Here is a 22,436-nt window from a genome sequence, read left to right as displayed (position 1 = left end):
AGGGCAATCAACTGAGGATGATGAGAGAGCCGCTATTAGCAATAGAGTCTGGCAAGGCATCCTGTGTGTGTGTGTGTGTGTGTGTGTGTGTTTGTTTGAGATTGGTACACATTCGATAAGCAATTTATCTGAAATCAAGAGATGGAGACAGGTTTAGTTAGTTCTGCCTTTTCCCCCCTTCACAAAGACCCTCAGAAACCCAGAGGTCAGGTTTGTGAGTGCAGTCCCACAGGCCAATGCTGAATCTACACACCTGTAGTCTCTCTCATTAAGAAGCCTGATGGTGCATACAACTGTTAAAAAATTACAGTTTAAACTACTCATTAGTGTGTGTGCTGGTGCATTGGCGTATGCATGTGTCCGTCGATGTCAATGTGCATGTGTGTCTTTGTGCGTGTGTGCATGTTTGTGTATGTGCATGCGCGTGTTTATGTGTGTTTGTGGACACATGGAAGACGCTAGACACCCCAGTGCTATCTTTTCCAGGCAATCTGCCTGCTCAGTCATTTCTGGGTTGCTATAACAACAGCTGCTGCTATATCGGTCACAGCTGTGGGTCACAGCTATCAGATGGGGCAGGGGGTTCCAGCGGGGCTGAGGGGGGTGGCTTTATACATCCCCTGTAGTCACATCACTGTCTGTCTCACTGCTGTTTCTTTATCTTCTCCATCTTCACTGTCACTCTGTTGGAGCTAGCTGTCACCTGCCCCGGCAGCTCATGTTCAAGAGGACAATAATGCTCTCTCAACCGTTGTAATTTTTAACTATAATACAGCTGGAGCACACATTGATAATATGCCTCAGCTCCACTATTGTGCTGTTAATACTACTGAAGCCTAAAGAGGGCACAGAGTTTTGAAAGAGAGGCAGGTTGACTTTTAACTGAGATGAGGTATTTGAGCCTAAATGTTTAAGTTTTACAGTTGCTGTTTATAGTAGATATTGTGTTTGCCTCTCAATATCTGGATACCTGGGAAAATGAGAAGCGCTGCTTACTTGTATATTCGATACGTGCTAGGCATGAGTTTAGGATCTGTCCAGAACGATAAATTTCACAGGGAAATAATGTTGGCTGGTAAGTGGGGAAAATACCTTGAGCTTAAACTGATGTGTGCAATGCAATACATTTATTCCAATACAAGCAGTTCTCTCACACAGGACATAACGATGCGTAACACAGATAATGCAGAATGATATCATTGCACCAAATATATGAAACACATTATTTTCTACAGTATTTTCTCTATAGATTCAGGCACATATGGAGCGCTGCTATTGTAGCTGTTGGAGAACACAAGCAACAGCGGCGGTTAGAGGTCAGGGCGATCGGTAACACAGGCGTTCAGATTTCAGATGGACACGGTAAAGGAAAGGCAAAGATGACTTCATCAACTGCAATATTGTGAACTTACACAGTATTATCCAGTACTAAAAGTACTATTAGTAGTATTTGACTATGACACAAGATACACATCCATACAGTATACAAAGCAATGCAATCCTTTTTTTGTAAAAAATAAAAAGTAGAAAGAAGAGAATATATCACAGTAGAAACTGCCTTTTGACTACCATCTCAACATTGTCTATCAAGAGTATGAATCACACGGACAGAACAAACAAAATGTATCAGACATGCAGTTAGGTATTCCGTTTTAAAAATCCGTTTGCATCCCCTCGACTGTTGCACAATGCAAGCAACTTAGAAGAGTACAGAGGGAGCGGATGAGAGAACGATGGGACCTAGAGGCTGAACATTGCTCTCCAATTTCTCTCTGAGTGACAACGTATTTGACCATACCGTGAGCACTCACTGTAGAGTTGACGAGTGTTTCAAAGTGTTTTCAGTGAAATCAGTGTGAGAACAATGTCTGTGTACATAACTGTGCTGCTGCCCCCGCAACGTTGAAGTGGCCTTCGTAACGGTCAGTACCTGGAAAAGAAAGAACAATGTAAACGTGTTCAAATTCGAACACATCGTTCCCGTTCAGCAAAGACAGGAATCCTCATCTCATTCAAGTGTAAAACAATAATGTACCTTCTCATGACACGCATAAAGTAGCTCTTGCACGCATAAACATACATTTCCATAATCTAAATGGAATCAGGACATTATTGGTATTATGCACACAGTAGAACAGCAAACTATGAACACAGTAAGTGTATGTGGTGAAAATGGCCGGAATGTATGTTTGTGTAGTGTGTAAATAATAGGAATGTTGAAAAAACATAGCAACAAATACATACAAAGTGTTTAAGTCTTAAAGGTTGTGGCAGTATGCCATACTATGACAGTATGAATTACTGGGTGCTGGTTAACAATTAAAATATGTCTTATATATACACAGCTAAATGCATGCTGTCTACCAGTTTTTCTGCCAAAACTGTCGAGAGCAGATGGCTGGATTTCAGGAAGCAAAATATAAAGACAGCTATTGTGGATGTGTTACAATGAAGACTCGGGGCGTGTCCTTCGACACTAGCACTCAAAAACATCTACGCATCCCACAGTCATCATGCTTTCTGTGTGGTTTGAAGACATTGCTTTTTACTGATACAACCTTTAATTGTGGAAATATGCAAAGGATGAGTTGAAATGAAGGGTTAAGTTTGTTTGGTCGCAGATCAATTTGAGTGTCTGGTAAAGTACCGTGTCTGTGATCGCAAGACAACCACTTTTATTCGATAACATCAGTAACCGGCTCAGCTGGATTGTCTTTTTGCTCAGAAGGTATGGCTAGGTAGTTTGTCCTGCAGAAAAAAAAAAGGCATTTCTAGAAATGAAATGTCCACTGGGTTTATTTAGTAAATGTGACATTTCTAGGTTGTGCTATACATTTCACCCATTCACAGTGCTAAATCCCATAGAAAATCCGGATCCAAATATGTCTTACTTAAAATGTCTTACTTAACTCTAAATTAATAAACACAAATAAGTTAACGCATAAATAAATAACGCAGACAAGAAAATAAAGAATATATCTTTAGAAAATCCCATAGTTAGTTTCTTAATCATAGTTATATAATTAAATATTTGTATATTGTAAGTATGTACAATTCAATAATAACAATAACATTGTATTGTTATTATTGATTATTGATTTATCATAGCAATACAATCGGAATGCTTACAAAGAAATGGTCAATGCTAACATTAACAGTGTATTTGTCAATTTCCCTTGGTTACATAACGGCAGTATTGAGCGATTGAACTTAATGCACAAATAAATGCACTATAAGTGCACAAAGCATTACCTCTGAACTTTGAACTACGTCTGAATTCACTGTGAAGTGCTCCATCCAACAGAGGCTCTGCGCTGAGTGGGTGCACTTAATCACGCATTATTCTAAAGTGTACTCCAGTCAAAGCATAGCATACTCATCACTATTAATAGTCACAGAGTCAGCATAATCTTTGTACTGTCATTCTAGCCCACTCTCAAATGTAAATCAGAGCAGGACTCTTGTAATTGGACTGTCACTGCATATTTTTCATACTTCTGACTGACTCGACTGCCGTTCCATATAGATCAAAGATCTGTTGCCAGATTGGTGTAGAATAAGTCATCTGATTTCCAGCCATTGACTCCCAGAGGAAAACAGTAAGGAAGTCTAGTCTGATTGTGGAAGTATGGATCAGAAACAAACATGAATCGTTCCCTAATGGTTGAATTGTAAAGTGGTGTTCCTGGCCTTGACCCTGGATGACTTGACATGTGGCATGGGCCCCATAGGAGGAGCACCGTGTAGTGATGCATAATAGACAGGACATAGCATATATAACAAGGCAGGAAATTGATTTTCATGTCTTGAAAGCCATTGGGTTCCAATTGGAGGGAGAATCCAACAGTCTGGGCAGTGCAACTAGTTGGTGGCTGTGTGGAAAGCATTGGTTTTACATCTGCATTTGTAGATTGTAAATTTTGTCACAGACGGAGCTGAGCCATCTTTGAAAAAAGGCGAGAACCCTGGTGTGTGACCCCATTTACAATTCTGACTGCACCAAATGCCTAGAAACTGCCTATGGATACAATATTTGTGCCTATTCACTTGCATTGAAGAACATCTGCCATGTTGTTCATTAGGTTTCTGTCGAGTTACTCCAGGAAGATCGCTGAAGACCTGCACACATCAGCTGTTGGGCTGTCAGATAGCTTCTACTATTCCCTAAATCACAACGCGAGAGCAGTCGTCACAACATGGCAACCCGCAGACTTGCAATAAAATGCCTTCAATGCTCAACTCAAATTGTTGATTTGCATGACTGAACTTAACTGAACTTAACGTGCATGACTGAACAGCATTACTGATCTGCATTTTTACCTTATCTGAAAGCAAAGCATATCCTATTTTCCTTTGATCATTCCTGTCACCTGTAAGAGGAACGCCTAATACTTTTACCACATCACACTATAACGACTTCATGTTCCGGTGCCACACACAGCTGTGCCCCGCTCATCAGCCTCTATGTGTTCTGCATTTTATTAGGAGCATGGAGTCACTCAGTGTATTTCCAGTGAAGCACTTATCAGCACTTATCTGCTCTAAACTATACAGGCTGGTGTTGTCGGGGTCATAAATTGCCTGTCTGGATTCCTGATGAAGTGGCCAAGTCAGCGGTTTGGCAGCCCACAGAGACCTGCCCACACAGGTACGCTCTGGTCTTTGTTGGCCAATCAAAGGTGATGCAAAAACTCTGTTTATGAACGAGTTGCAGATCTGGCAGGGATGTTTGGAAAAAAAAAAGCTGTTTAGAATTGGAATGGGAATGGGAGTCAGCAGTGCTCAGATTTACCCACACCTGCCAGGTGGCCTTCCAAAAGACAGATTAGTGTGGCACTGGATAACTCTCCCTCTCTCGCTCTCACTCTGTCTCCCTCACTCCCTCCCTCCCTCCCGCCCTCTCTCTGTCTCTCTATGTCTCACTCACTCTCTGTCTCGCCCTATTTTTCTCTCTCCCTCTCTCCCCCTGTCTCCTCCTCTCTCATTCTTGTAATCATTCTTTCTTTTTCTTCCCTTTCTTGCACTACATTTCCTTCTTACCCTCTCACAAACACTCACAAACACATACTCTCGCTGCCTCAACATGGTTTGTCTCTGCTATCCCCCTGGCATGTTTAGCTCTGCATGTCTGCAATGCTCCTTCAGTGAGCTTGATCAAGGTCAATAGGAGAATACAGCAACACAGCTCATTCAAAGACATGTCAGTGCCCTTGGCTGACATAGCAGATATACAAGGATAGCATGCAGTTTGCTGTGTGTGTGCGTGTGTGTGTGAGTGTGTGTTTGGTTGCATGTGTGTGTGGTGTGTGTGTTTTTGCATGCGTGTGTGCCCACAGGTTTGCTTGTGTGTCTGCTTGTCTTTATCGGCCTGTCTGTGAGGCTGTGTGTCTGCCTTTCTATGAGGCTGTATGCATGCCTGTGTCTGCCTGTCTGTGAGGCTCTATGTCTGCCTGTGTCTGCCTGTCTGTGAGGCTGTACGTCTGCCTATATGTGAGGCTGTATGTCTGCCTGTGTCTGCCTTTATGTGAGGCTATATGTCTGCCTGTGTCTGCCTGTCTGTGAGGCTGTATGTCTGCCTTTCTATGAGGCTGTAGGTATGCCTGTGTCTAGGTGCCTGTCTGTGAGGCTGTATGTCTGCCTTTCTATGAGGCTGTAGGTATGCCTAGGTCTAGGAGCCGGTCTGTGAGGCTGTATGTCTGCCTTTCTATGAGGCTGTATGTATGCCTGTGTCTAGGTGCCTGTCTGTGAGGCTGTATGTCTGCCTTTCTATGAGGCTGTAGGTATGCCTAGGTCTAGGAGCCGGTCTGTGAGGCTGTCAAACTCACGCGGGGTCCTGGGTGTGGTCGTCGGCTCTGGAGATCTTCCTGTAGCAGTAGACCATCTCCACCAGGAGCCACAGGGTGAGGCTCACCAGCAGCACGTACATCATGACCTCCGAGTACAGCGACGCCGGGTCGATTTTGGCTGCAGAGGAACACGCATACATGCACGCACCCACCCACCCACACACACACAGACACACACACACATACACACACACACACACACACACAGTACAGCACTGTGAGCTACGATAGTCTTCATTCACCTCATCTTAAGGATCATTGCCGTTGGTCATACATGGATGCGTCTAGTGGGGTTTATTTGTGATGGTGTGGGGTCATACTGTTCAAATTGGTTCATGGCTGTTGCGCTTGAGACTGTAGAGAGGGTGAGAGTGCTGCTAGTTATGATGGACAGCGACTAAATTGCAGTTCAATTGCAGTCCCGTGTTCAAGTTGCTTAATGAGACAGAGGTCGACGAGCGCCCGTACAGTGAAAATCCATGCCAGGTTTTATTTAGATCTACCGATGTGCTGAAACGCTCATTAGTGATACCGTTGGGTGGTGCTAATTAGCAAAGATCCAGATGGTTCTTAAAAGGCTAGGCAGAATAGCTCATTCCTAAAGCCGGAAGGGTGACCTCTGTCTGCTACGACCCTGATAACTCTGAATGCCGACCTTACAGTGTCCACTAACTGTCAAGCATGTACTGTCATGTGGTATCCCGAAGTGAAACATGCTATTTGATGCAAAACTTTCTTCTGAGACAATGATGTGCAAGCAAATGTACAGTACGATTACAGTGTGCTCCTACTGTCCTAAAGTAGTTTGGCTTAAATCAGATTAAAAGATGGTTATGCACGTGTCACAGTGGTTTGCATGCCGTTGCAATAATATCATCTTAATGGTATAACACTGCTAATTTAGAGAGAGCCACGAGAGAGATTAATATCCAATGTAAAGAAACCAATAAAACAACTGCCAAATCATCGGATGAAAACCATTGTGACAATGAACGGGTGCCAAACCCCAAACAAGCCGTCGGACCCATTACAAATATGTAATGTGTTTTAACATTGACTTCAAAAGAGACTATGGGCGTGTTACCCGGTCCATTCCTAGAACGGAGTGGCCATAAAACCATGACCCAATCAATGTTGTTTCAATGAGGAAAGACGTCATTGCTGTAACCTGATACTCAAATATTATGCATTCTGGCCTATGGCTTTTTGAAATCTGGCCCCACTACACTACAAAGATGCAAGGAGATAATGTGTTTCTGTGTGTGTGTGTGTGTGTAGTATGCAAATACAATGTAGTTTATCGTAAAAGACCATATCATTTGATTATTATAACATCCAGTGCTTTGTACTACTCTTTCAGGAACAACACAACCAGTGGATGTCTCCATCCAACATTAAACCACACTAGGTGCACACACATAGAGATATTAAAGACATGAGGGATCTGTACATTCAAAGTTTCAAATATACATGTACTATGTATATTTGAACGAGGTGAAAAACAACACATTCAGCAAGCCAAGCATTCGGGAACGCAGAATACATTACCCCTTATAAAAGATAGCAAAGCAGGTGGTTTGAATTAACCCCTTCACTGACAATAGGTGAAAGCTTTGACAAACGATAGACAGACAAAACATAGCCATTATTCCTTGGGTACACACATAACAAAAAAGGGGACAGAAGGGTATTGATGGTGTTAGTCACAGACGCTTTTTCATTCAAACTCCATTATTGGAGGAGGGAGCAAGTCACAAAAATTATAATAATTATAATACCAAAGCGTACAATCCCTTTGCATGTGCTTATTGAGGCTAACACATTCAGGCAAATGTTATCATCACACAAGTGAAACACTGCATAACAGCGATTTCACCAACATATTTTATAAATAAACACAACTAAAGTTCCCCCAAAGGATTTGTAGCATTAACATGATCACATTTCAAAGGATAACTGAAAAATATGCCATGCCCACAATTCTCAGTACGAAGGACGTCATCTATCATGGTGACCCAAATTCTTTGCAGGATTTAATTTGCATAATGAATTGCTTAATTAATTAGGACTAATGGCACTAATCCAAATAAAATTATTGTGTATTTTAATACAGTCAACATTATTGACTGTATTAAGTCAATAATGTTGACAACTTTTAAGAAAAATAACTACAAGCATAACTACATATTCATCCTCTTACTCCTACCAAGAAGATGAATATGTAAAGTGCTCAATATCTATCCTCCACATTGAACTATGTGGTTCAGCCTACAGATTACCACTCAGGAACGAACGTATTATCAGGCACTTTGGAGGGAACTCAGAGATAACAAAAAGTCAAAAGAACACTCTGGCCTCACCTGTTGGATACACCTTCAACTGGATTACCTTGGTCTTGTTGACCGAGGGGGTGAAGTAGTCAAACTTAAACTGACGAAACACGTCGCAGCGATAGGTACCGCTGTCGTTAAGGGAGACGTTCAGGATCCAAATGGAGAGGTCCTGAAGGTCCACACTCCCGTTCCACAAGAGACGTTTCTCCCAGGGGCCCTCCACCTCCTTCGGGCGGCCATTCCTATACTGGAAGATCTGTTGGAGAGGGGAAGCTAAGTTCCAATTAAAGACGTAAAAACACACAAGCTCAAAGGAAGATGCATAACGAATTCCATGCATAATGAGATACATAATTTGATACAAATAAATGGGTCATCGGGTATTAAGTTAAACACCTTTAATGTTTTGGAAAATTAATACAATTATGTATATATTCACAAATTCACTTCTTTGAAGGAACGCTTTGTAACATTGTCACTCCAGCCATCACTTATTCAACAGTATTTTTAACTTTTCCCCTGCATATATTGCAATGTTCATCTTTTAAAAAGTTTAAAAGAAAAAAAAGTTTTCATCTTTAAATCAATTTTGGTCTGTGGGAAAAGTGCAAGAAAATCAGATTTGAAGCAAAAGTGATTGCTGCAGGGAAAAAGCTAGACTGAAATGAGGATGACTTTAAAATCCAGTCCTAAATCGATCGGTCTGTACTAGCATCAGGGAGGGGGTAAGGAAGGAGCGGCGGCAGCGCAGGCCTACAGGGATGAGCAGGGTGCCATTGTTGGTGAGGTAGAACCAGTCCACGCGCGTCATCGACTTGACCTCCTCTCTGGTCATGCAGGCGATGCAGGTGAGCTTCATGGCCCTGCCCACCACAGCCTCCGTCTCTGAGGGGATGTCCACGCACACCGCATGGCCCAAACGCACTGAGACACACAGAGAGACAGCAAGGGGAAACATGGGACACATTATCCAGGTAGATCTATACTGGAAGATCTGGGAAGATCAGAGAGGAGAGGGAACCTTTGATTGGTCGCTGGAACACAGCAGGGGGTAAGTGGTCATTGTGTATGGGGGTATCACAGGTGAATCCAACCAATGTGTATTTTATCCGAAGACACATACAGTGAATACAGGAACATGTCATTAATTAGCAGGTATGCGTTAGGAAATCGTGCATACAGGTAGGGTGCAGACATGGGGAATCAAACCCAGTTCCTTCCGTCTGGGAAATCAGACACCCTAACCTCGGCTAAACCTTAGGAGTAAATTCTCCTGGAGAAAGATTTATATTCGGATTGTATGTTAAGATATATGCCTACGATGTCCATCTAATGTGTTTGTATATGCTGGAATAGTGTTTCAATTAAAAGGTGGTTAGAGTGGTCATTGATTTTATTTTAAATAATTCATACCCATCTTCTGTATAAATGTATAAATAACCTCTTTGCAAGAGTCTGGCTATTTTAAGAGCCATTGTTGTTTGAAAACTAATAAAAACACAAAACCTTGAAGATTATATTCTATGGTTATTGTTGTTGTTGTTCTCATTGAGGCCAGCAGTGTATGAGGTCTATTTATACACATACAAATGTACATTTATGCTTTGAACTGTTATTGTATATTTGATTTAATGTATTATCATGGAATATTTGATGGTCTTGTAAAGAGTTCAAATATTTTAAATTGGTTAACGTAGTTAAAATACGAGCTACTGGTTCTTTCCTGTATGTGGGGGTGGGCTTGACATGGATGCCTGTGTGTGAGTGTTCCAGTGAGTGCTGAATCCTGTGCTCTTATGTAACCCCTAGCCCCCTGGGCAGACAGTCCTGACACCAATTACATCCACATGCCTTTCTACACAGGCTCACTGAACCAGACATAACATGTGTGCATGTGAGTGGGCAAGGGGAAGTAGGGTTAGCCTGCTGCTACTCACTGACAGTCTGAAGATGGGTCCATTTCTTAAGAGGACATGCTACTGTTGTTGTTTTGTGTTTGTATTAGTGGGGAATGTATTCAGCTGGGAGTGGTTTAAAAACAGTTATGTCAAGGTCTCAAGGAGAGGGAACAGGGAAACCTAGTTGATGATGCAGTGGGCCATACATTCACTCTGACCTTGGGATTTAGGTCTAGAATATATAGGGAAATAAATGACCTAGAAAAATAAAAACTATGAATAATTTCACATAAATCACTCATAGCCTACTTACCCGCACACATTACAAGTAACAGCGTATGCAGTCGACCGCTGAGAGGCCCTATCATAGTGAACACTTTGAGGGAACTAATTATGATTAGTGTCTTTAACTTCTGAGTCCTGCTGGATCCCTTCTGTGGTTCTCCTGGACGTGATCTCAGGTCAGGGCGGCGGATGGTCCGAGTTGATAAGAGGGAATATCTTCAGGACCAAGGCCAGAGCCCATCCGTTACAAATCCTGCTGCCGATTACTTAAAATCACCAGTCTGAGGTCCAAACGAGAGCCAGGTTCAAATGCCAACGTCTCTTTATCCCAGTGGCAAAAACAACTCTGGGAAGCAGGATTTTGGTATGCCTTTTAGGGCTGTCCATTTATAACAATGTAAAAAACATTGTTCTACTAGGACATAATCACCAACTTATAAAAGCTTCTACATTCCGGACGGCACAAAAGGATTGTATTAGCGCTGAAATTGCTCTTTATATCAAAAAGCCAAAAGATAAAGTGGCGCAGAGGTGCTGTCCTCTGATCCAGACAGCCTTCATCACATCTCATGAACAACGATTCAACAAAACAAGAGACCTGTAGAGTCCGGAAATCCACTTGCGTTAGCGCGTTTTTGCAACGTTGTTCCGAGACGACAGAGAAAAACAGGCCAAACGGTTTACTACCTAACAAGGAATATCACTCGGACATGATAGATTCTTTTTTTTTCTCGAACATATCAGATACGGACTAATGACGTTATCAAGTCGCAGCCCGCTGCCTTTGTTTTCACAGTGAGCAGTCACTTGGTGTGGCAGCACGTAGGCTCTGATGCGCATGCGTGACTCCCACGCTGGAGCAGGCTCGTGCGTGGCGCCACGCGCATCACTCTTCAAGAAGATATTTTATTATTCTTCAACGTCATGTGCGTTTTTACGATATTTTACGATCGTCTATTTTACGATTGTCACATTTTAAAAATGAGGAGAACAGCCTTCTACTAATTAAACTCACGAGCGAACGATCGAGGAGAAGTTCACGGAGTTTGGTTCGACACAGCTAAAAGTAGGCCAATACTTTTCCTAAGTGGCTGTTTTCTAGTAGGGAGTATCGATCAAACATTCCCATCGGTCTTCACTTTATTCATGAAGAGCTTTCATGATGATCAGAGCCCACTTGAGGCTTTCAGCGTTTTTCAGGCGTTAGGCCAAACAAGCGCATGTTATCCCAAATCCCTATAGCATAGGGATTACTTGATTAACCAGATGCGAACAACATAGCGTGCATATAAAAGAGCATAGCCAATGTTGATGATAGGAACATTGAATTTTGAAATACATTGCATGGGTGCAATCAGAATACGCATCGTCCTACTGATAGTAACTTTTTGCTCTAACATACAGGCTATTGAAGCTATGATACGGGGTTCAGAAGATAACAGTACGGCCTATCACATGTTAAATTCCTGTTTATATTTGGCTAATATACACCACTAGCAGCCGTTGGTTATTTGTATAAGCTATGGATTTATGTTGTCTTTTCTGTCAAGGTTCCTCGCCGTAGGATGAATGACGAATGATGAAAACTGAAACACAGAAAGACACTTTTAAACTCACCTTTGAAAAGGAGTAAAAAAAATAATTCACTCCTAGTGTTGCTGTATATGCTATTGATTTGTATTGTACCAATAGATCCTTGGGCTATTCAACTTGTTTTGGTGTATGACATGAGGCGAGTCGCCCATAACACTGGAACACAATAGCGACTCTTATTCATACAGCGTCGCTGCCATTATATAAGCCCAGCTATTAGTGTCACCCCTGTGCCCATCACACCCACATACAGAGGCTGAACGGCTCAGAAGAGCGGGGTGCCCGTCACACCCACACACAGAAGCTGAAAGGGTCAGAGGAGTGGGGTGCCCGTCACACCACTATTAAATACCTTCTACTTTTTTACTTCAGTCTGCGTATTTGATTTTGGTTTTGTAGAGAGGTATGATATTAAATATCGTCTTACAAAAGAGAAACGAGTATATAAATGTATAATAAAGTTAATTCAGAAGAATAAAAAAGCTAATTGGGCTTCTGGAACGACAGATTGTAACATGAAAGCAATGCAGAAAAAAAAGCTTCTTTACTAGAACATATGTTTTGTTAAATTAGAGTTTTATTAAAATCTGGTAATTTGTGCAAATATCTTTCAACTTTCCTTGGGGATGTTTATATTACAATTCCCCATCTCTGTGAGCTGCTTGTTTGGTATCGTTTGGAACCCCTGCTGTTGCCATAACTTTTATTATTTATTTTTTAACTTATTTTTGTACTTTTTATGTTTTTAATTATTAAAATCAAGCCAGGCTCGTTCATGTCATCCGTCAACCCCACGTTTGTGAATAGCCTCCGGCTGAAATAGAAGGATGAGGTGAACCTGCAATGCAGCTGCTGGGACTAGAGTCTTTAAGAGCTAGAATAATCCTGCTGTGACATCAATGTGTGTAATCTAGGGGTAAATATATGGGGGAATGAAAGGCTTAGAAGGATAGGCAGAGTCAAGGATTTACTCATTCCAATATGGATTACACCATTTAAAATCTGTGGCTGTACTGTACATATATAATGTTGAAGACACTACGTCGCAGTCACAACAACCATATAAGGCAACAGGAAAATAGGGTGAGTCACCGTTTCTAGTGCCATGTCCCCGGCCAGAGCTGTCCCCGGAATAGTCCCTGTTTTAAGGAAAATAAGGTAAAACAATTATATGATAGAGTTTTAAATGGCAACGGCTCTAGTTTCCTCATTAATATTCACTGGAGACAGTTGGTATGAGTATTGTGTCTTTCTGATAGGCTGTGATGTGAACTTGCCACACGGGGTCTATCTATTGACTCCGTCCCATGATCGGACAGATCATAAACAATAGGATATTAATACAATATAGGAAGATTCCAAAGTAAGAGTACTTTGGCTTGTTTTTGGAAAAGTTTAGCAGAGGTTAAAACACATCATAGTTAACCATCGGGCATGTACTGCCCGATATATGACTTCAGTACTATATTTACCATGATGACAATAGGTAAAACGTGTCCTCCAAATGTCCCCGTTCAGAATTTGGAGGAGAGGGATTATGAATGGGGGTCCTATGATTCAGGCAGCAGGCAGGCAATGACTCGCAGACACAGACTAACTATGGCAGGCCGGGTGAGACAGCAACCGCCGGACAAGGAAACCATGGCAACGTGTTCAGCATGGCGTTGGGGGTTGCTGCCAGTTCAGCCTCCTCCACAGCCTACTGATTCAGAAAGATGACCAGAGGCCACAAGGGTCTGTAAGGGAGATAGTGAGAACAGACTTTGAGGGATTTTGAGGGATTTGAAGATTACAAGAACATGATTAAAGCTGACCGGATGGAACATGCTAGAAATGTATGAAGTGTGAGTAGCTTTCTCTGAACCAAAACATGGGCTTAAGTCTTTGATGTTTTTACTTTGAGTTTTATTTGAAAATGACAATTACTATTTGCGATGTGAAAATGCTAAATAATATGAAAATCAATCACAGTGGCGGAGAAAAAAGTGATGGTTCTAGTAGGGGTTAACTACAACTGCCATGTTTGGAACCACACAGTAGCTACTGGAGCAGCTGCCAACCATTACACTAGCCAAGAAAAACACGGGTATTAAATGATATGGCTTCTCTCTCTCTCTCTCTCTCTCTCTCTTGCTCACACACACAAAGGCATGCACACACAAACGTACATGAATGCACACACATGTACGTGTACACACACACACACATACATGTTCACACAGAAACATGTGCACACACATATACATTCTATAAATAACCGCAACTAAACACAGATAATGTGCAAATCAACACATAGACACAAACACACACACACAAATTGAACAGAGCATTTACCCAGGGAGTTATGGTGTTATACAAAAATGTGAAAGACAGAAGGAAGATTACGGGGTACCACAGAGCTGATCCAACTGGTAAATCCAATAATCTCATGTAGCCATTGTTACCATTCTCTGCCCTCTCTCTTTTCCCTCACTCTCTTTGACTGTCTTGAGAAACACGAACACGAGCAGACAAAAACCCTGTTTTTACTCCCACCGTACATGCACAGGCATACCTTAACACATGCTTTCCAAAATCCACATCACACTCAAAAGGGAACATTGGATCAGAAGAGCAGTGTGTATCTCTCTGCCAAAAGGATTTGGCATGGAGCTCGAACCTAACACTGATAGCCACTGAAGACCTTGTTGCCTGGCTGACCTTCGGAAATTGGCTCACTGACTATTGTCCCCTGAAGAAAAACTCACTTGCTATTATGGGACCCTGAGCACTGTCCTCAGACATGGAGAGAAGGCACATAGTGAAGCAGGTTCACAATGTTTAATGTCTACTTCAGGTTCTGGTTTTATCAGCGGTCCGGTTTGTGGATGGCCGTGTGAACGAGGAAGACGGGCAGAACAAGGTGAACGGAACATGAAAGAAAAGGTCACACAGGCCAGGGAACATCTCATGATCTGTCTCAGTTTTATGTGCAGCGGCAACAGCCTATTATTGGATGTGTTGATACAAGTGTGGCAACTAGTGGGCTGCTACCGACACGGTCTGTAGTACTCCTGACTTGGAAACTATTTGGACAAAATGACAGATTGTGTAACACAACTCTTGCCAGGCAGAGAATATTTCTGTTCTGGATCAGGTATGATGAAATCTGCACTCACTCACTTATTCTATAGCCTGTGCAAAGTATAATTCGTCATTCCTGTCAAATTCAAGAACCTCAAAAAACCCAGAGAATCTGATTGAGTATTCTCAGTCGTTTGTCAACGTCAACTATTCGGTTATAAGAGTAGCACAAAAGAAAGAAAAATATGACGAATAACTAAAACCTCAGCTATTTATCTACATTCAGACCCGGCGCCGGGTGATTAGGTCGTCTATATCTGTCCCTCTTGTCAGCCACTCCTCTGCTATCTGACAATTCAACTCCACCTTTCCCTGGGTCTTTGTACTCGGGAGGCTCTGGTATTCATCAGTCAGCCATGCATGTATCATCACCATCGCTAGAACTTTCAGGAAGCTTGAGCCTTCTGGTCGGAAACATGCCCTTCTAATAAATAGTTTCCAAAATGTCCACTCTCTGGGACTACCGATTGTTGGCTCTGACTGCGGTAATAAGTTGGAGCCGTGTCCTGCCTGCAGCTCTCTGAAAGAGCCCCGTGGTCGTCGTGGTTCTGATGGTCTTCTGGGCCGGGGGGGTGTCCCCCCTGCTGAGCGGTGTAGCTGTCGGTGGCTGTTGGGTTTTTCTTGGGCCCGTCTTGTGAAGGGCTGTCATGCCGCTGGCACGGCCTTCTCTGCTCTAATGTGATTTGCAGCTCGTCGAGTTTCTGGGACACGTATCGTCTTTGGAGCTCCACCAGGATTGTTCCATTACGACTGAGGGCTGGCAGCTCTGTGCCGGCTGGCCTCTACAACGGAGAAGGGCAGGGGGCATGTGATAATGATCCCTGATGCTAGTCAGGAATAAAGCTCTAATGGCCTAACACATTGATGGTTAATATTTGAATAAGAATGTATGAAATCCCTTTACTTTACTTTAATATAACTCTCTATAAAATTGAGAACACACATGCACAGACACACAGGCTTGCGCACGCAAACACACACTTACAGCCGCATGATCGGTTGAAGTATGCTGACTCTCCCAGCGCTGAGTGTGCATCTGACCTCTCTTCTGCAGCTGGAGACTCAGATGTAGGAAGGATTCATTCAAGCGATCTATTTCCTCCTCTATGGAGGAGACCTGTAGTGTTGTTCAGTTCAAAGGCAAAGTAGAATCAGTACACGTCATGAAAATCACTCATCAAAATATGGAGGATTAAATAGCTCTGAAAACGAGTCGTGTGATAATTACCTGAGCAGGATTACCTTCAGGGGATACACCTGTAAGATAATAATTTGTTATGTACGTTTGTACTGTTATTATGTGCTAATATACAACTTACACTATCTTCTAAACCTTGGAAGGTCGAAGGTCGGTGATGTATTTTAATTATTTGATCACTATAAACATATAACCTTACCCATGTTTCTCTGCTTAGCTGTTTGTGGTCCATGTTTCAGATCTCTGATTAGCTGCTCTAATTTGAAAAACTTGTATTTCTGAAGTCTTGGAAATTGGAAAAGAAAATGACAAATGTAATTGCATGCAAGTGATTTGTTGACAACATGGGAAGTGATCGGTATTGTGTATAAGATGATATGTAACAAACCTGCTTGCCAGGAGATCCTCAGTGAAATGCTCCTCGTAGGGGACGCTGACGTTGAGGAAGTCGTCGGGTAACGAGCCGTGCTGTGACCTCTGTGGAGCCTCAGAGTCTTCCGGCTGAAACAACACCATCTGGGTGTGTGCATAGGGCTTGTAATCGTGATGTAACATCGCAATGACCGCCTTCATTTTGGTTGCATAGGAGCTTTTGTTGGTTGACAATTGTGTTGGCAATCATACTTTCTTTGTCATTGTTAAATAATTAATCATGAAGTGATTTGCCTTTAAGGGGAGGCATTGTTGTGTTTGAAAGTGCCTCAGCATTTCTCATGCGAGATGTGGCAAAACAAGTTTTAATTTGCTTAGTTTACATTATGTTTACCTTGATTTTGTTTTATTACTACAACTCTCTTGAGTGATTGCAATATGACAAGGAATCCAATGATGCATTCTGATTTCCAACCTCTATTGGTACGGAGATATGTGCCACTCTTATCACATATTCAAACAACATACCTGGTCCAACTTAAAGGAGACTTTGAAGAGCTGAAGGCTCAGCGCTGATATTGCCTGATGAAGGGCCTGCATAAAGATCTGCGGCCTGGACCCTGGTGGGAACGCATGAAGAATGAAATGAAAACGTCAGCATATTTCAATGGAAAGAAGACATGCATGGGGGGGCTGTCATAGTTAATTCCTGAATGTGTGTTTAGTTATTATTATTCTCTTATATCTTGAGTCACCTGATGCCACATAGGCCATGGCCTGAAGGATGGTGGCGATGAACTGACCCACGTGCTGGAGCTTGGCCTCAGAGAGGTAGAGTATCTGATTGCTCGTGTCAAAGTGAAAGTCCCCCGAGCAATGTGCCAGCAAACCCCCCGGGGAGGACCAGGAGGAGACAGGGATGGACTTTGCGATCAACAAAAGCACAGGCGGGAACAAAGGGCATTTGCCTAGCAACCGCATCACCTGGCAACCAAACAGGAAAATGGCAGAGTGCTGTGGAGGAAGATTGTCCAGGGCGACCGGAATTGGCTGCAGGGGCTGGTCTTCAATAACAGCCTGGTCGTTAACAACTACAAAAGAACCGAATAGATAAAATGCAAAAAAAAAAACATAATAGACAAGAAGGGATTATTAATTCAGTTTGAATATTCTTCGCATGGATTATTGTTCAGTGTCATGAATGTTTTATACATGATGAGACAATTCATTAATTAACTTATTAATTGATGAAATGATGGCAATGGCCTCTAAATGTCTTTGCATTTGTTTAACCTCATTTAATTTATTTTATGAATTATATATCCATATATTCCACAAATTTTTACCAGGGCCAGCGGAAGTAAGATTCTGTAGAGATTGCTGGATCTCCTGCAGTGTTCTAGACAGAGGAGTTATGGCCACCAGCTTGGACAGGTCCTGGTCACTCAGCGAATGGCCTGGAAAAGATGCGGTACATCTATTACATAGTCTTGGTAAACACTCTTACCTCCTTTCAATGATCTGAATAATGATCTGCATATAAACAAAGAAAAGCCTTACCTGAATCTTGATGAGGACCTGCTATTTTTGTTAAATTCCTCGGGGACGACTGTTGGATATAATTGGCAAGAGGAATTCATATGAAAAGGATTTCATACAATTATAATACATTGTATTAAAATAATTAATACAAATGTAGCTGTTCTGCTGCCTAGGTATCCTCTCGTCCCACCTGTGGATCACACACGTGTGCTTCGCTGTTTTGTCCATACTCCTCACACTCATGGTTGTCTAGACAGTGGGGTGGTGAGGGCAGATCCTGGTTCTGCCAGCCTTCCCCCGTCAGCCGCATTATGAGGGCTTCCACAGACCCCAGAACAGCACCCAGCAGGGCCACAGAAGCATCGGCTGGATGCAGATCCCCATAGTATGCAGGAAATGCAGGAAAAGCACAAAAGACGAAAGGAAAGAACCTGGTGAGCTCATTTGCATTTTAAAAAAATTGTGTATGTGGTTTGTTTTTCCTGGCCTTTTACTTGGCCTTGGCCTATGCAGATTTATTGGACGGAATACACTTCTGAGAGCTTAATTGCCCTGGTGTTGTACCTTGTTTTTCCTTCTCTCCCCCAGCCTCGGTACAGAGCTTACGCTTCATGGAGTCAAGGCCCAGCTCCTTCAGAAGACTTAATTTCTTTTCATCCATGTTTTCTAAAAGATTCTGGAGGGAAAATGCAACATAATTGACAACACAGCCACCACTCAATCTCAACTGTGATTTCATTTAAAATTTAAACACCTTTCAGAAAATTGCATGTATGTCTTCTAGCAAAATAGGTTATTTAATAGGTGTACCACCTGTAAGCCATCGGCCTGCTGGCACATGTTCCTGTAGAACTCCTGTGTGTCTTTGCGGTGGCGGGCCAACTGTGAAGCCAGGTGCAGGTTTTGATCCTCCAGTTTGTCGTACAGGGTTTTAACGTTGAACTCCTCCAAGTCAAAACGCTCTGAGGCACCTCGCGGAAGGCAGAGTTCAGAAGTCAGACTCGAATCCAACCCAGATTGTATAAGGAAGGTCAATGGGGGTTTAATGTGAATTTAAATCAAAGGTTAACCGGTATGCAGCTGCACACTTTATAGAACGTGCTGACCTTGTTGCGTATGGTTTTAGCATGATAAGTGTTCCTTAATATTGGATTTGAATATTGAGAATATTTACAGCACACACACACTCCAAAAATAACGTAATTAAAGTAACCCTTGATGATAAAAGAGGCTTTTCTTTTGTAAGTATGTCTCATTCTCCTTTCCTTTTACATCCAAGGCCCTGCGTAAGGTATGGATGATACATATTTAGCTGTTAAATTACAATGCCTGCGTAGAGAGTTGCAGATAACCTCAGAAGTCATTATACCGAGATTGTAGTCATTATTTCCCAAATCATCAATCAAACAGAAGACCAGGCTATTATCTGCTACCTGGTCATGCCTGGTGGTTTGGCAATGCAGGGCTTAATGCGCTTTAAACCGGCCCTATGAATAATACATTGCATATTAAGCCCAACACATTAACACAGTTCAGCCACTTGATTTTCTTCCAGGGAGCCGGGTACGGTTTTAAAATATTAGAACTTTCTCAGCAGTCGTGTCAAAAGGGGAAAGCCATGTGGACACCATGTGCAAATTGGCAAAGATTAATAGAAGATAATGCTGACTAGGATTTCCAGATGGCCCTAAGAAGTGTGGATGAGCAGACAGGCGGTTGCCGCTGAGTTTAGTTCCTCTAATCGTTGGTTTCAGCCAACGCATAACTTTAAAACTACTTCTGATAGCCCGCCAACAAAGCTTTTTTTACACTTTTATTTTTATAAACTACGATGATCTCCAGTTTTCTTGAATAACGAGTATCTTGTGAGTTTTGTTATGCTGACCGATGAGAGGAATGAAAATGTGTTTGCAAAAATTAATTTACTACCTTACAAACTGACAATGAAGAATGTGAATATAAGCAGAATATAATGAATATAGGTAGGACTTTACCTCCCTTTGAGACAGCAGGTTCTTCTGCTTCTGCCCCCTCTCCTACTCCTCTGTTACCTAGTAGGCCTGCAGAGTTTAGTGGGGCGGGTAAGCTGAAAAAGAAACACAGTCAACCTGATTTCACTCAGGATATGACGCCAAAAGTTCCAATCTAAATACTGAAACAAACAAAAAACTTGCACACTTTACCCCTCTCCCTTTCATATGAAAGTATTTAAGGTTAAGGTAGTTCATTTGTCTTCCTGCAGTGTTTATATATATACTAAAATTCTTGTTGCTCAGTGTTTGTTTTTATATTGTGATTCTCGATTATTTTTAGACTGCTCGGTTGTCAACCACACATCCATCCTTAAGCAGACATTTGTACAAAATGTTTTGGACAAATGCCTTAGCAGATCAGTATCTGCTCATCTAAGAACCCTACAGACCTGTCTCAATGTGGTAGGTACTATCTGAGGAGCATACAGACCTGTCTCCATGAGAAAGAGACTATCTGAGGAGCCTACAGACCTGTCTCCATGAGGAAGAGACTATCTGAGGAGCCTACAGACCTCTCTCCATGAGGAAGGGACTATCTTAGGAGCCTACAGACCTGTCTCCATGAGGAAGAGACTATCTGAGGAGCCTACAGACCTGTCCCCATGGGGAAGGGACTATTTGAGGAGCCTACAGACCTGTCTCCATGAGGAAGAGACTATCTGAGGAGCCTACAGACCTGTCTCTATGAGGAAGGGACTATCTGAGGAGCCTACAGACCTGTCTCCATGAGGAAGGGACTATTTGAGGAGCCTACAGACCTCTCTCCATGAGGAAGGTGCGATCTAAGGAAACTGCGGTCCAAGGAGCCTACAGACCTGTCTCCATGGGGAAGGTACTCCACGGGACAGCAGGGCTCCCCCAGGCTTCGCCAGCGTGGTTTGTTCCTCCACTGCAGGATCAGCTTGGCTTTGCTGGGCCTCAGAACCAGCGCTATACTGGTCAGCACCACCACCAGCAGCAGCAGGAGACTCAGGACCGCTGGTCACCAAAAGAAGCATCACACGAGTATTCATTAATCTTGGATCCATGCATTTCTTCAAGGAAGGGATTCTCATTATATCTACCTATGGTGTTGTTATACTTTAGGTATTGGATGGCCAGTAGTGGGCGCTCATCCCTCTGGCCTATGACATTTCCCCAAAGCCCTAGGAGAGTCGAGGACCTCCTGTCATGTGCAAAAGCACCGTCTTTCGGATCAGACGTTAAACCAAGGTCCTGGCACCCTGTGGTGGACCCTGGAGATCCCATGACACTCATTGTAGGAGTAGGGTTGTTAACACTGGTGTCCTGGCCAAATTCCCACCTTCAAGCTTGCTTCAAAATTGACCCCTTATCATCCCCATGTCTGTAATTGGATAGTTTATCCCCTCCCCTCTCCACAGTGACAGATGGTGTGTGGTTAGCGTTCTGGCGTATCACCCAGGTGGGTGAGAGACACTGGTAGGGGATGAGGGGTCGTATCCTTCATCCATTGCACACCATAAAACACTTTGAGTGCCTTGAAAAAAAGCCCAATATAAATCCAAGGTATTATGATTATTCACTATTGTTTGTTGCTCATCGAAGGAAATGGAGGGCCAACGAATACAAGCAAACCGGCACCCACCAACGATGACCCCCCAGTCGGGCAGCAGGTTGAGGCGGCGCTGCTTGAGGATCCCAAAGCGGACCAGCTGTGCCGGGGTCTGGGGCTGGAACACGGCCGCCCTCGGGTCACACTGCGTCCCCCTGTCACTCACCACCACCACCACACTCCTCTCAGGCACCGCGCTGTCCACCAGCACGTACTTCCCTGTCTCCGAGAACACGTGGGCGAACCTGGGGGGGGGGGGGGCAGCCCAGGGGTGGAACACAGACACTGTGACAGGGAACCGCCGCGCTCGGCTGTTTTCTACCAGGAGCGCACCGCTCCGACGTGTGTTGTGGTTTTGCAACATTAACGCCAATGTCAATGGTCCAACTTTTCTGTGTTTTACCCGGAGTTGTTGTGGCTGGCCGCATTTTTTATGCAGCGCTGCTCTTTAATTGTAGAAAACCGCAGAGAGTGACGGTTCCCCTTTAAACGTAGTTACTTAAGAATGTATTCATAACAAAGGTTAAGGCGGCAAAGGGAGAAAGGGGAGCAGAAGGATAGGTGGTGGAGGAGGGGTGAGGAGGATATCATTTATGCTAATGATGTTAAACGTTTTAATGCTCGGGCAGGGAGATAATCC

At 43.0% G+C, this 22,436-nt stretch overlaps 2 protein-coding genes across 2 annotated transcripts; both read right to left on the bottom strand.

Moving 5' to 3' along the window:
- Positions 1–1,643: 1,643 nt before the first annotated feature.
- scn3b (sodium channel, voltage-gated, type III, beta) lies at positions 1,644–10,501 on the bottom strand. The gene is made up of 6 exons (XM_079731803.1): positions 10,391–10,501; positions 8,937–9,103; positions 8,207–8,435; positions 5,826–5,964; positions 2,648–2,748; positions 1,644–1,930 (listed from the first exon to the last, which is right to left on the bottom strand). Exons 1-5 carry the CDS (start codon positions 10,443–10,445, stop codon positions 2,676–2,678), a joined length of 663 nt encoding a protein of 220 aa, XP_079587929.1. The 5' UTR covers positions 10,446–10,501; the 3' UTR covers positions 1,644–1,930; positions 2,648–2,675.
- An 8,194-nt stretch (positions 10,502–18,695) lies between these two features.
- Positions 18,696–22,224, bottom strand: LOC307073754 (uncharacterized protein; the record flags this gene model as incomplete). Its single annotated transcript, XM_079733714.1, has 6 exons — positions 18,696–18,866; positions 19,004–19,152; positions 20,185–20,276; positions 21,039–21,201; positions 21,830–22,041; positions 22,220–22,224. The coding sequence occupies 6 exons, from the start codon at positions 22,222–22,224 to the stop codon at positions 18,696–18,698; spliced, it is 792 nt and encodes a 263-aa protein (XP_079589840.1).
- Positions 22,225–22,436: the final 212 nt, after the last annotated feature.

Source organism: Pollachius pollachius (assembly GCF_949987615.1).
Source record: "Pollachius pollachius genome assembly, chromosome: 3".
NCBI classification, from domain to species: domain Eukaryota; kingdom Metazoa; phylum Chordata; class Actinopteri; order Gadiformes; family Gadidae; genus Pollachius; species Pollachius pollachius.
Note: the sequence above shows the minus strand (reverse complement) of the source record. Positions and strands in the feature narration are given on the sequence as shown.